Raw genomic sequence first — 13,797 nt, forward strand, 5'->3', positions numbered from 1 at the left:
TGGATTTCTTACTATTGAGTGCTATTCTGATACCTACTGGGAGCTGCTATCTTGCTCCCTTCCCATTGTTCTGCTGATCGGCTGCTAGGGGTGAGGGGGGGGGATATCACTCCAACTTGCAGCGCAGCAGTAAAGTGTGCCTGAGTCTGAGCTTTCAGAAGGAGCCAGCGCTACACATTAGAACTGCTTTCAGCTCACCTATTGTTTCTCCTACTCCCATGCAACTGGAGGAGTCCCAAGCCGGACTTGGATTTCTTACTATTGAGTGCTATTCTGATACCTACTGGGAGCTGCTATCTTGCTCCCTTCCCATTGTTCTGCTGATTGGCTGCTGGGGGTGAGGGGGGGGGGGATATCACTCCAACTTGCAGCGCAGCAGTAAAGTGTGCCTGAGTCTGAGCTTTCAGAAGGAGCCAGCGCTACACATTAGAACTGCTTTCAGCTAACCTATTGTTTCCCCTACTCCCATGGAACTGGAGGAGTCCCAAGCCAGACTTGGATTTCTTACTTTTGAGCAGTATTTGTGAGCAAATATTCTTTTGGGCAGCTTTTTATGAAAAAGTGTGAAGCATGGGGCTTGTCCACTGAGTATGAATCCAAGGTTGGTCCTTTGGCACAGGGGCCACAGTTGAGCAATCTCATACCCCCCTATAGCAATCCTTGCTTACCTCCCCATTGGTTTATATAAAAACAATATATATTTTCCATGGTTTACTTTGATTTGCCATCCAGATGCTCAATACACAAACACATTGTTACTGCAGGTGATGTCCAAAGAAAAGATCGTTCTCTCTGGGGCACAGGATGTTGATCTTACTACATGTGAGTACAAGGGGCTTGCTGGGTATGGGGGTTCGGGCGGACTGCGTTCAGCCATCTTTAATTGAAGCAATGCCCCCTCTGTTTTGTTCAATGGAGGCTTATGATGCTACACACACGACTTCATGCTTTATTGGTATAACACGGCCTATGGGAACATTTTGTCACAAAAGCTTTATGGAATTGTATTTTGTTGGTGTGACTTTCCCTTTAAGTGAGCAATGCCTTCTCTTCCTACAGCTAAAAATGGTTCCATTTCTCTAAATATTGATGTTACTTCCGAACTCACTCCCTCTGCACGAGTTATAGTGTATGGCGTATTGGACTCCGAGCTCATAGCGGATTCTATTAATCTGTTTATTGAAACCTGCTTCCAGCACCAGGTCAGTTGATACTCGATAGGCAAAAGTTTGGGTTTCTGTGAGAGAAGTGTTGGTAGTAAATCATAATCAATACGCAAAAAAAGGTAAATATCTTCCAAAACGTAGTACTGTACCCCCTACAGTAAATGATAAGGATATTAGAAGTCAATAATAATAAATAAAACAAATGATATGTCTTTTTAAGGTTTCCCTTAGCTTCTCAGAGGCTCAGGGCCCACCAGCCTCAAATGTTGGCCTGCAGCTATCAGCAGCTCCCGGGGCTACGTGTGGAGTTCGAGTCATTGATTACAGTCTCCTCTTGCTCAATCCATATGAAAGATTCTCGGCAGATACAGTGAGTATAAGAAATGGTTTTGCTCATTCCACTTGCCATTTTGACTATATGAATGACTTTTTGAAGTTTTACATTTAGATTTGAGGTCAGTTTCATCTCCTACGTTGGTCGTAGGTTGACTTTATTTGGTTCAAACAGTAATGTCAGGTTGACTATTCCAAGAACTTTGTATTCTACTGTTGTCAAGTGTCGCAAGGGCATCCATAAGGTTGGCCAGACCAACGGTAAGGAACTAAAGTCTCCAAAACAGACAAAAAGAAGAGTAACCATAAAACTATAAAAGAGCAGAATGCCAGCAAACCAAATAAGCAACAGCAAGCAGAAATAGTACAATGTACTTCGCAGCATGCCAAGAAGTGTTCCAAAAACAAGAGCCAAATGCCTGAGGGGAGCGAGCCAGGAACTGGGCAACGACAGGGCTCTGACAGGGCTAGGGAGGAGGGAACTGGGGGATGTGTTAGGGTTGTAGTTTGTTGGGTGCCTGTTAGGAAAGGTGGAGACACAAAGGGTTAAAAGAGGAAGGAAATTAAGGTGGGTTCTCTCTTCTCTTGAATAGGTCCCATCCACCCTCTCAAGAGCAAAGTAGGGATGGTAGATAGTATGGAGTCGCAGCAGGGGGGCCTCCCCTGGGGTGGAGCCAGTGATAGGGGTATGAAGTTTAGGGCGTAACAAGGGTTAGGCCTGTCTTCAAAGTGATGGCAGTGGCCCGGTGGAAGGCATGAGTTATGGAGGAAAGCTGCCGTTATGGAGAGACAAAAGGTGGGCCCCTCACTCTTGGTTGAATGGTTTGGCCTTCAATGGCTATCGGAGGTTACAAGGAAGTTCATTGTTAAATAATTTATCAGTGTAATTGTTTACATTGCCTTACACTTAACTGATGTTTATTTACGTTGCTTGTTAAATATGTAAACAAACCAGGTGTGGCCTTGCCTTTTTCCCCCAAAGTGTTTTGCGTAGTTTAGTATGTTCTCTTAATAAAGGGGGGAGGGGCTTGTAGTTGTAGGGAGGGACTCGTCAAATTGGCACTGCCCCTGTCCTGCAATGTAAGGAGTCAATGACAATAGATAATGTAGGGAGAATAATGTTGGTAGAATTCAGGCAATGAGCTTCACCTTAATGCATCACACTGATGAACTCAAAATGGGGGTGCTATAGGTAGAAAGCATAGATGGTGGGTGCCAAAGCACAATGGCCAGTGCTATTACTGTATTATGGCTATATGGTTACAGTAATGGTTCATAGTCAATCAAACTATTTTATTTAGCTAAGGTTCACAAGGAGAACCTGAGCAGCACATCTTTTGGGGTGTAAGATGTTTGGGGCAGACTGGGGTCACGCATCCATAGAAAACAGGTACAGCGCTGAGGGGTAGCCATAAATCAGGGGTATTTGGTACACATGTCAACTGTCAGGAATCAGAAAACTGAAAATCAGAGATGAGGAAACAGAGAAATAGGCAAATCTGGCACCAAAAGATTGTGTGATGATGTCACGATGTGTGGTGATGTCATGCAGTGTGGTGATGTCACTGCCGTTCATATACCTGCTAAAGAACAGTTTTAAGAGCAAAAAGAGATATTTTTCACCTCTCAGTGTTGCATATGTAGAGGAAATACATAGAAACATGTGCCTTATTTGTATTACAGGTCTACAACTCCATTCCACATCTGTCACTCTATGGCTACCAAGTTGGAGACTTTAATTTGGAAGACTCAACGCCTCCCTGTGAGGATCCTAACAAAGAAATATTTTATAACGGGGATTACTATAAACCAATAAGCAGCTATTCAGAAGGAGACTCCTACGAAATCTTTAAGGTAAAAACTAAACTCAGAAAGTAGAAATCAGAGAGGCAGTCCAATGTGGTTCTAGGTACTTCTAGATTCAGAGAGTTCGGGCCTACAAATGTTGTCCACAATATTTGGCTAAAGATAAATGTGCTGGATTTGTTGGATACGTTCTACAAAAAACATTAAGCCAAAAACAAATCAGAATGCAAGGACCTATCACATTGCTCAGTTCTTAGTAAATACTTCTGTGCATCTTCCATTATGGATTGTTAGCGATAAAGAGAAGAGCTGACTCGCTCAAAATGAGGGGTTCACCCAATACTGGGAGGCTGACCCCACCTAGGGGGGCTGAAAGGGGGCTCGTTACTGTGAGATTTTGAGAGAATGCCTTCTGTGCTCTCCTAGACCTTTAGAAGGCCATCAAGAAGATCAGTTAGGTAGAGATCTGGTCAGTTAGGAAGAGAAGACAAGTATGTTTTCCTACATCTGTAGACTTGTTGGAGTTAAACAGTATCCATATTAAATGTTGGACCCCAAAAAGTGCAAAAATGCTTTTATAGGGAAAACACAAGGACATAGTGAGAGGACAAAATGTAGAGTTGGAGGTACTGGAAAAAAACAAGAAAAAAATATATACAGGTATAGGATCTATTATCCAGAATGCTTGGGATCTGGGGTTTTCTTTCCGTAATTTGGATCACCATACCATAAGTCTACTAAAAGTTAATTTATACAGTAAATGAACCCAGTTGGGATCAAGTGCAATAATATAATATTATAATATAATACTTGTATAACATGTTGTAATATATGAGGATATTAAAAGTCACCTTGGAGTTCCATGACCTCGGCTTCCCTTTATATGGCCATGGAACTACTCAGTATCCATATATGTTACAATAGGGGGTACTTTATTCACTATATATTATAAGGAACTCCTCGGGGGCTTATAATATCCCTATATGTTACAATAGGGGGTACTTTATTCACTATATATTATAAGGAACTCCTCTGTGACTTATAATATCCCTATATGTTACAATAGGGGGTACTTTATTCACTATATATTATAAGGAACTCCTCGGGGGCTTATAATATCCCTATATGTTACAATAGGGGGTACTTTATTCACTATATATTATAAGGAACTCCTCTGTGACTTATAATATCCCTATATGTTACAATAGGGGGTACTTTATTCACTATATATTATAAGGAACTCCTCGGGGGCTTATAATATCCCTATATGTTACAATAGGGGGCACTTTATTCACTATATATTATAAGGAACTCCTCGGGGCTTATAATATCCCTATATGTTACAATAGGGGGTACTTTATTCACTATATATTATAAGGAACTCCTCGGGGGCTTATAATATCCCTATATGTTACAATAGGGGGTACTTTATTCACTATATATTATAAGGAACTCCTCGGGGGCTTATATAATGGAGTATGGGAGACGGCCTTCCCATAATATGGAGCTTTCTAAATAATGGGTTTCTGGATAACGGATACCATACCTGTATATATAGTTGGGGGGTTGGTTTTACCAGGATTCATGGCACCATTTCATCATTTCTGTAGTTCATTGGCAATTTACAATCTCTTTCAGCAACTGGGTCTGGTGGTTGGGACTGAATACAGCCTGAGAAAACCAGTTGTCTGTGGGTATGAGATACCGGAGCACGTTGGACCTATATTTCCAAGTAAGTGCGGGTTTTTGGCATTTATACCCTATAAATAGATATACCCTGCTTTCTAAAGTTTGAACTTACAATGTGCAAAAATGACAATCTGCATGGATGTAAGAGATGCTCATGCTTTTTAAATGATTTCCCTCCAATTCTCTGTCTTCGTTAGTAAGGAAAGTTGCCTTTGGTGGTATGGCTCCTGTGCTAATGGCTGACGCATCTGGAAACAGAGAAAGCATTGAAACGGTTCGGCAAGACTTCAAGGAGACCTTTGTGTGGAAAATGGTGGTCGTTGAGTGAGTATTTAATATATAACCAGATTCTGATGTAGCACATATACGTAAATCCACCCGTTATTACCCCTGTATCTCTCTGTATCTCTCTGTATCTCTCTGTATCTCTCTGTATCTCTCTGTATCTCTCTGTACAGCAGCATTCAAATGTAGAACCAGTTGGGGAGCAATACAAGCATAGAAAGAGGTGCCAAATAAGGGCTGTGATTGGCTATTAGGGGCCTTTATGCACACTATCAGCTTACAGGGGGCTTTATTTGGTAGGAAATCTTGTTTTTATTCAACCAAAACTTGCCCCCAAGTCAGGAATTCAAACATAACTCCCTGGTTTGGGGGCACTGAGAGCAACATCCAAGGGGTCGAGGAGTGACATGTTGCCCCTGAGCCACTGGTTGGGGATCACTGATCTACAGGCTTTGTGCACTCTCAGCGACTGTTGGATGTGCTCTGTTCTTAGTACAGGTATAGGACCCATTATCCAGACCGCTCGGGACCAAGGGTATTCCGGATAAGGGGTCTTTCCATAATTTGGATCTCCATACCTTAAGTCTACTAAAAAATCAATAAAACATTAATTATTATTTATATCTTAGTTGGGATCAAGTACAGGTACTGTTTTATTATTACAGAGAAAAGGGAATCATTTAACCATTAAATAAACCCAATAGGGCTGTTCTGCCCCCAATAAGGGGTAATTATATCTTAGTTGGGATCAAGTACAGGTACTGTTTTATTATTACTGAGAAAAGGGAATCATTTAACCATTAAATAAACCCAATAGGACTGTTCTGCCCCCAATAAGGGGTAATTATATCTTAGTTGGGATCAAGTACAGGTACTGTTTTATTATTACAGAGAAAAGGGAATCATTTAACCATGAAATAAACCCAATAGGGCTGTTCTGCCCCAATAAGGGGTAATTATATCTTAGTTGGGATCAAGTACAGGTACTGTTTTATTATTACAGAGAAAAGGGAATCATTTAACCATTAAATAACCCCAATAGGACTGTTCTGCCCCAATAAGGGGTAATTATATCTTAGTTGGGATCAAGTACAGGTACTGTTTTATTATTACAGAGAAAAGGGAATCATTTAACCATGAAATAAACCCAATAGGGCTGTTCTGCCCCCAATAAGGGGTAATTATATCTTAGTTGGGATCAAGTACAGGTACTGTTTTATTATTACAGAGAAAAGGGAATCATTTAACCATGAAATAAACCCAATAGGGCTGTTCTGCCCCCAATAAGGGGTAATTATATCTTAGTTGGGATCAAGTATAAGGTACAGAGAAAAAGAAAATCAGTTTTAAAATTCTGAATTATTTGATTAAAATGGAGTTTATGGGAGACGGGCTTTCCGTAATTCGGAGCTTTCTGGATAACGGGTTTCCGGATAAGGGATCCCATACCTGTACAGGGGAATCCCTAAGCAGCCCCGGTTTTATAATATCTCTCAGGCCAGGCAATAAGCAAGCCTTGGGCTGTCTTCCTGACGAGCAATGCCTTGTATTTCATGTAACAGTCATCATATTCTATTCAAATGCAAAAAATAACCATTTTTTATTTATGAGTGACTTATATAAGTCCCTCCCCTTTTACTCATTTTAAGGATTTTAGTTAGACATGAAAAAAAAATTCCTATCAAACTCCCAATGACTGAAACCAATCTCTTCTTGCGTCCCTCAGCTCAGAAGGCAAATTAACTTTGACCGAGAAGGTTCCAGACACTATCACCGAGTGGAAAGGTTCCATGTTTTGTCTTTCTGATGAGCAAGGAATTGGGATAACTACACAAATGGCCAACTTCACTTCATTCCTGCCGTTCTTTGTGGAACCTTCATTGCCTTTTTCCATCAATAGAGGAGAGACCATGGTGCTGAGGGCATTCGTGTCCAACTACTTGAAGAAATGCATTACGGTAACAGACTATACTGTTAATGTAATAAGGAGCCCATAGTTGGCTCCAGTTTTAAAAACAAATAACAACCAATCAGCAGTTTTGTTTGAAAGCAAATATCTGATTGGTCACTATGGGTAACTAGACCTGGAGCAAACCTTGTGACCACGGCTGTGTATGGTGTAATTCTGATTTGGGGTTTTGTGCTGAGGTCCTTGGTCTAATGGACATTTCAGGAGCAATTTCTCTATTTTACCCTTCCAATATATGTTCCTGTTGCTCCCAGTGGGATCTCAGGCGATGCAAGCTCAGGAAACAATTACAGGACTGTGGCCTAGGAATGAATGTCTTGGAAAGATCAATCTTGTTTAGACCAGGCATTTAGCTTACCAAGCATCTCTTGCATTTCTGCTAAAAGATTTGGTATATTCCTTCTGTAGTTCCACCCTTGAGAAGTATTGGTACATGCAGAAAGAAGATGTAGGTCTGTTCTGTAGTTCTACTCATGAAAAATCTGAGCCAGTGCTTAGCAAGCATGTTGTATGTCTTTTCCTCATGTTCCACCTATAAGGAATGTTGATATAGCTTGCGTAAATACACCCGGTTTACACTTAAGAGGCTTGTTGTGTGTTCCTCCTTGAGGAGTATCGGTACTCATAGCAAGAACACTGTATTCGTCCTGTAGTTCAAGCAAGAACATTGTATTCATTCTGTAGTTCAAGCAAGGACACTGTATTCATCCTGTAGTTCAAGCAAGAACACTGTATTCATCCTGTAGTTCAAGCCAGAACACTGTATTCATCCTGTAGTTCAACCCAGAACACTGTATTCATCCTGTAGTTCAAGCAAGAACATTGTATTCATCCTGTAGTTCAAGCCAGAACACTGTATTCATCCTGTAGTTCAAGCAAGAACACTGTATTCATCCTGTAGTTCAACCCAGAACACTGTATTCATCCTGTAGTTCAAGCAAGAACATTGTATTCATCCTGTAGTTCAAGCCTGAACACTGTATTCATCCTGTAGTTCAAGCCAGAACACTGTATTCATCCTGTAGTTCAAGCAAGAACACTGTATTCATCCTGTAGTTCAAGCAAGAACACTGTATTCATCCTGTAGTTCAAGCAAGAACACTGTATTCATCCTGTAGTTCAAGCAAGAACACTGTATTCATCCTGTAGTTCAAGCAAGAACACTGTATTCATCCTGTAGTTCAAGCAAGAACACTGTATTCATCCTGTAGTTCAAGCAAGAACACTGTTTTCATCCTGTAGTTCAAGCCAGAACACTGTATTCATCCTGTAGTTCAAGCAAGAACACTGTATTCATCCTGTAGTTCAAGCAAGAACACTGCATTCATCCTGTAGTTCAAGCAAGAACACTGTATTCATCCTGTAGTTCAAGCCAGAACACTGTATTCATCCTGTAGTTCAAGCAAGAACATTGTATTCATTCTGTAGTTCAAGCAAGAACACTGTATTCATCCTGTAGTTCAAGCAAGAACACTGTATTCATCCTGTAGTTCAAGCAAGAACACTGTATTCATCCTGTAGTTCAACCCAAGAGAATTCTGGGATAAAGCTTAGCAAGCATGATATATGTTCCTTCTCTAGTTCTAGAATGTATTATGCTTTAATGTAACATCTTTTGTTCCACGATACATGCACAGATCCACGTAACACTGGGACAATCTGCTGATTTTGACGCTACGCCCCAGGACGTGCAACAGGATAAATGTATCTGTGCTGGTGGAAGAGCTGTTTATTCATGGAATGTAAATGCCAAGTCTTTAGGTGAGGATATTGTATATGCCCCCTGAATGGCACTAATTGCTCTTCCTTAGAGCTTCCACCCATAGAACTTCCATAGAGCTACATTATAGATATATATATAATAATAAGAGTTATGGCTCACTCCATGCTAATCTGTCTTTAACATGATAGCCACTTTTAAAAATGTTTTTGCTTTACCATGTATAAAGTCCCACAAGCACAACATTTAGTTTTTTCTATATCTATGTGGTAGGTATATATTCTGCCCTCCCTATTTCCCTCTCTCTTGCTGAATAAGGCACATCTCTCATCTACACCCCACTCATTCCAGGTCAGATCAGCTTTACCCTGTCTGCTGAGACAACTCACATTGGAGACACTTGTGATGGGCCCAACGACCCATCCCAACAATCCCGCAAGGATACAGTGATCAGAACTGTCTTGGTGGAGGTGAGAGCCAAGTATATGCCTGAGAAGGTGGACAAAGTGGGAGATGTAGAAGTAAATCAAACCCTGTGTGAAACAGTAGTGACTTATGTTCCTTTCCTTATCTTCTCTATAAGGCTGAAGGCATCAGACGAGAATTGACCTCCAGCAATCTTGTCTGTGTGGATGGTAAGGATAAAAACTTTCTATTCTATCTCAATGATCCCCAAAAAGCCCCCCACGAGCAACATGTTGCTCACCACCCCCTTTGATGTTGCTCCCAGGTGCCCACTTTTACATTTCTGGCTTGGAGACAAGTTTTGGAAGCACAGAGACTCCAAGCAGAGCCCCCTGCAGGCCAGCAGTCCATATAGGGCTACCAAATAGCCAATCACGGTCCTTATTTGGCATCCCCAACAATTTTTTTTCATGAGTATGGGGCTCCCCAACACTTTCTACATATGATTGTTGGTCAAGAGTAAAAAGGGTTAATACTTTAAAGGCCCCAAGTTGTATGGGCTCCACAGATGTTTTTTTGTATGATGTTTATTTACTATTATTTCAGTATTTTCTGTCACCCAATCATGTTGTCAGAAAACTAACCTTCTGTGTATGTAGGCTGAAGAACTCTCTTGGTTCTTCCACCCCGATGTTTTATGAAACCCATATGAACTACTGCAACACATTAATCAGTAAAGACCAATTCCAGTGCAAACTAGAAATCATACATTTCATTGCTTCTTAATTCATCAAGCCTTTTTCCCAATTATAAGCCTAAATATATAACCAGTAGATACCTAATATTTTAAAAATGATGCCATATCCCACCCACTAGCAGTGCTTCACGTCACAGGCACATTTCTAGTGCAGATAAAACATAGCAACAATCTCTAAAAAAATCTATTTGGATATTGCAAATTCGAAATACTCGATTTTTCGAGATTTATCAATCAAAAAAAAAACCTCGAAACTTTGTATGACAAAAACTGGGCAATAGTGATGAGCGAATCTGTTCCGTTTCGCTTCACCGAAAAATTTGCGAATCTTTCAAAAGATCCACGAAACGGCAAAAAATTCGCGAAAGGGCGAAAATGTTGTGCGCCAAAAAAAAATTGTCGCCCGCAGCTATTATTTTGTTGCACGGCTATTATTTTGTTGCCCACAGCTATTATTTTGTCGCCCGCGGCTATTATTTTGTCGCACTGCTATTATTTTGTCGCAAGGCTATTATTTTGTCTCATTGCTATTATTTTGTCGCACTGCTATTATTTTGTCGCACGGCTATTATTTTGTCGCACGGCTATTATTTTGTTGCATGGCTATTATTTTGTTGCACAGCTTTTATTTTGTCGCCCGCGGCAATTATTTTGTTGCACGGCTATTATTTTGTTGCACGGCTATTATTTTGTTGCACTGCTACTATTATGTTGCACGGCTATTATTTTGTCACCCGTGGCTATTATTTTGTTGCACTGCTATTATTTTGTTGCACGGCTATTATTTTGTTGCACTGCTATTATTTTGTTGCACTGCTATTATTATCTTGCACGGCTATTATTTTGTTGCCCACAGCTATTATTTTGTCGCACGGCTATTATTTTGTCGCCCGCGGCTATTATTTTGTCGCACTGCTATTATTTTGTCGCAAGGCTATTATTTTGTCGTAAGGCTATTATTTTGTCTCATTGCTATTATTTTGTCGTACTGCTATTATTTTGTCGCACGGCTATTATTTTGTCGCACGGCTATTATTTTGTTGCATGGCTATTATTTTGCTGCACAGCTTTTATTTTGTCGCCCGCGGCAATTATTTTGTTGCACAGCTATTATTTTGTTGCACGGCTATTATTTTGTTGCACTGCTATTATTATGTTGCACGGCTATTATTTTGTCACCCGTGGCTATTATTTTGTTGCACGGCTATTATTTTGTCACCCGTGGCTATTATTTTGTTGCACGGCTATTATTATGTTGCACGGCTATTATTTTGTCACCCGTGGCTATTATTTTGTTGCACGGCTATTATTTTGTCACCCGTGGCTATTATTTTGTTGCACAGCTATTATTATGTTGCACGGCTATTATTTTGTTGCCCGTGGCTATTATTTTGTTGCACGGCTATTATTTTGTTGCCCGTGGCTATTATTTTGTTGCATGGCTATTATTTTGTTGCACGGCTATTCTTTTGATGCCAGGGACTATTTTTTTTTTACACTGGCGACAATTTTTGGATCGTGTAGAACATAAGTTGGAAATGGAATTATATAGACATGGCCTTCACAGAGAAGTATAATAAACTGCAGTAGGTCAACATTGGTATTGGTCTGTTCTTAGCATAATTGTGCAGGAAAAAATATTGTAAATTGGATTTATATACCTGTTTAAAGTGTATTTGTGTCTTATTCTTAGGTTCTAATTCTGAAATACCCATCGGTATTACTCCCCCAGATAATGTAGTCCCGGGCTCAGCTAATGGCTACGTCATTGCCCTAGGTGAGTAGATGATTTGTGGATATTCAGCTGCCATCTCTGTTGCTCTTTACATTTTATCATTCTTCTCTCCTTCCATTTCTCTTTCATTCAGGTGATATCATTGGCCTCCCACTGCGTAATCTGCAGAATCTGCTCCAGTTGCCCTATGGGTGTGGTGAACAGAACCTTGCCCGTTTGGCTCCCATTTCAGATGTTCTGGATTATCTGAACACCACAGCACAGCTCACTGATGAGACTCTTCAGACTGGGATTAGATTCATGAATGAAGGTGAGACCAGTGGAAAATTGTGGAAAGTCAAACATTTTCTATAAATACAAAGAACTTGTTCCGTATCATATATATTTGTAAGTGCGCTCACGTATCTTCAGGTACAGCATGTCTAGCCGCTTCAAAAGTCAATAGTTGAGGTGATTTCCACCGTTTTAAAATAGTGATTGCAGAAGGTTTGGGATACAGCATTGTGTGGGAGAATAGAGGAAAGAAGGGGGCAGGTAGGAGCTGGGGAACATGATGGCAACAATACACTGTATGTAGGAGAAAAAGGAGAAGACAAGAGGTTAGAAGGCACCACCTTTCACCATAGATATTTGAGCTGGCAGCTAGCAGCTACCCAAGCATATAGTTATCTCCAACCAGTGGCTCGGGAGCAACATGTTACTCACCAGCTCCCAGTGGCCTTAGGAGGTGCCTATTTTTGAATTCCACACAAGTTTTGGTTGCATAAAAACCAGATGTACTGACAAACAGAGCCTCCTATAGGCTGCTAGTAGACACAGAGGCTACCAAATAGCCAATGACACCCCTTATTTGGCACCCCCAGGAATATTTTCCATGCTCTTGTTGCTCCCCATCTCTTTTTACATTTAAATGTGGCTCATGGGTCAAAAAGGTTGGGGATCCCTGATGTAGGGGATTTGATTAAGAACAGAAGCTCTGAACCAGAAAACTACAGTAAGAAAAGGGGCTAAGTGAAGTGATCTGGTCCAAAGACAGACCACACCAGCAGACTTTACCTCTCAGCCACTGTTACCATTTATGTGGGTACCACAGAGGGCAGTGAGGTATGGATAATGACACAACTAGCAGATCAGTATAAAGATCACTAGTGAGGGAAGCAACGTTTGGTAGTAGCCCCAAAAGCTCTACCAACCAATCAGCAGTTAGCCTTTGGTCATCTACTGTAGTGTGATTGGTTACTTTCTGTTACCAGAGCCAATGTTGCACTTTTGTTTTTCTCTGTCTCATATTTATTAACAGAAATAGCTCCTTGTCTGTCTCTTCTCTGACCCGTCTCTTGTTCCTTGTCAAGTACTAAAACTGCCCGAAACTGGGACTTTATAGGGAAAAAATATTTTTGGTTTCTGAATATGTCATCCAGGATAGAACGTTTAAGTGTATTTTTGGTGCAATATGGCAATCTTTCTTTGTGATGGTCTCCAGTTGTCTCTCCGACTGTTCCACTTGTCTCTCTAATTACAGGTTATTACCGGCAGTTGAGATTTAAACTGTGGAATGGAGCCTATTCTACATTTTGGGGCTGGGATTCCCATCCAAATTCTTGGTAAGAGCAAATGTCTGCAGCAGCAGTTCTCTTGATGCAATTGTTCTAGGGTTCCCCTCCATTAATAGATGCAACTGCTCCGGATTAGAAGAGGAAGGCAGAAAGTACTGAGCATAATTATATAGAAGTGCAAATAGCACATTTTAATGAATTTAGGTGGAATTTATTATGGGGAAAAGCCCATTCCCCTTGCAGATGTCTGATGAAGGCAAATAATTAGAAAACTATGAAAAATAAATAATGAAGACTAATTGAAAAGTTGCTTAGAATTGACCTTTCTATAACGTACTTAACATGTAGATAACTAAAGCATGACCTGTCCCTTTAT

The 13,797-nt window shown here is 40.6% G+C and overlaps 1 protein-coding gene across 1 annotated transcript in view; it reads left to right on the forward strand.

Annotated features, from left to right (window-relative positions):
- LOC100488897 (ovostatin) overlaps positions 1-13,797 on the forward strand; it is a 41,725-nt gene that overhangs the window by 18,316 nt on the left and 9,612 nt on the right. Inside the window, 13 exon segments of the mRNA XM_031905384.1 lie at positions 765-822; positions 1,060-1,202; positions 1,387-1,536; positions 3,183-3,353; positions 4,944-5,037; positions 5,192-5,318; positions 7,006-7,237; positions 8,886-9,009; positions 9,320-9,438; positions 9,552-9,603; positions 11,824-11,907; positions 11,999-12,175; positions 13,388-13,469. Of these exon segments, the coding sequence (XP_031761244.1) occupies positions 765-822; positions 1,060-1,202; positions 1,387-1,536; positions 3,183-3,353; positions 4,944-5,037; positions 5,192-5,318; positions 7,006-7,237; positions 8,886-9,009; positions 9,320-9,438; positions 9,552-9,603; positions 11,824-11,907; positions 11,999-12,175; positions 13,388-13,469 (1,613 nt within the window).

This window comes from Xenopus tropicalis, chromosome 7 (assembly GCF_000004195.4).
Source record: "Xenopus tropicalis strain Nigerian chromosome 7, UCB_Xtro_10.0, whole genome shotgun sequence".
NCBI lineage: Eukaryota > Metazoa > Chordata > Amphibia > Anura > Pipidae > Xenopus > Xenopus tropicalis.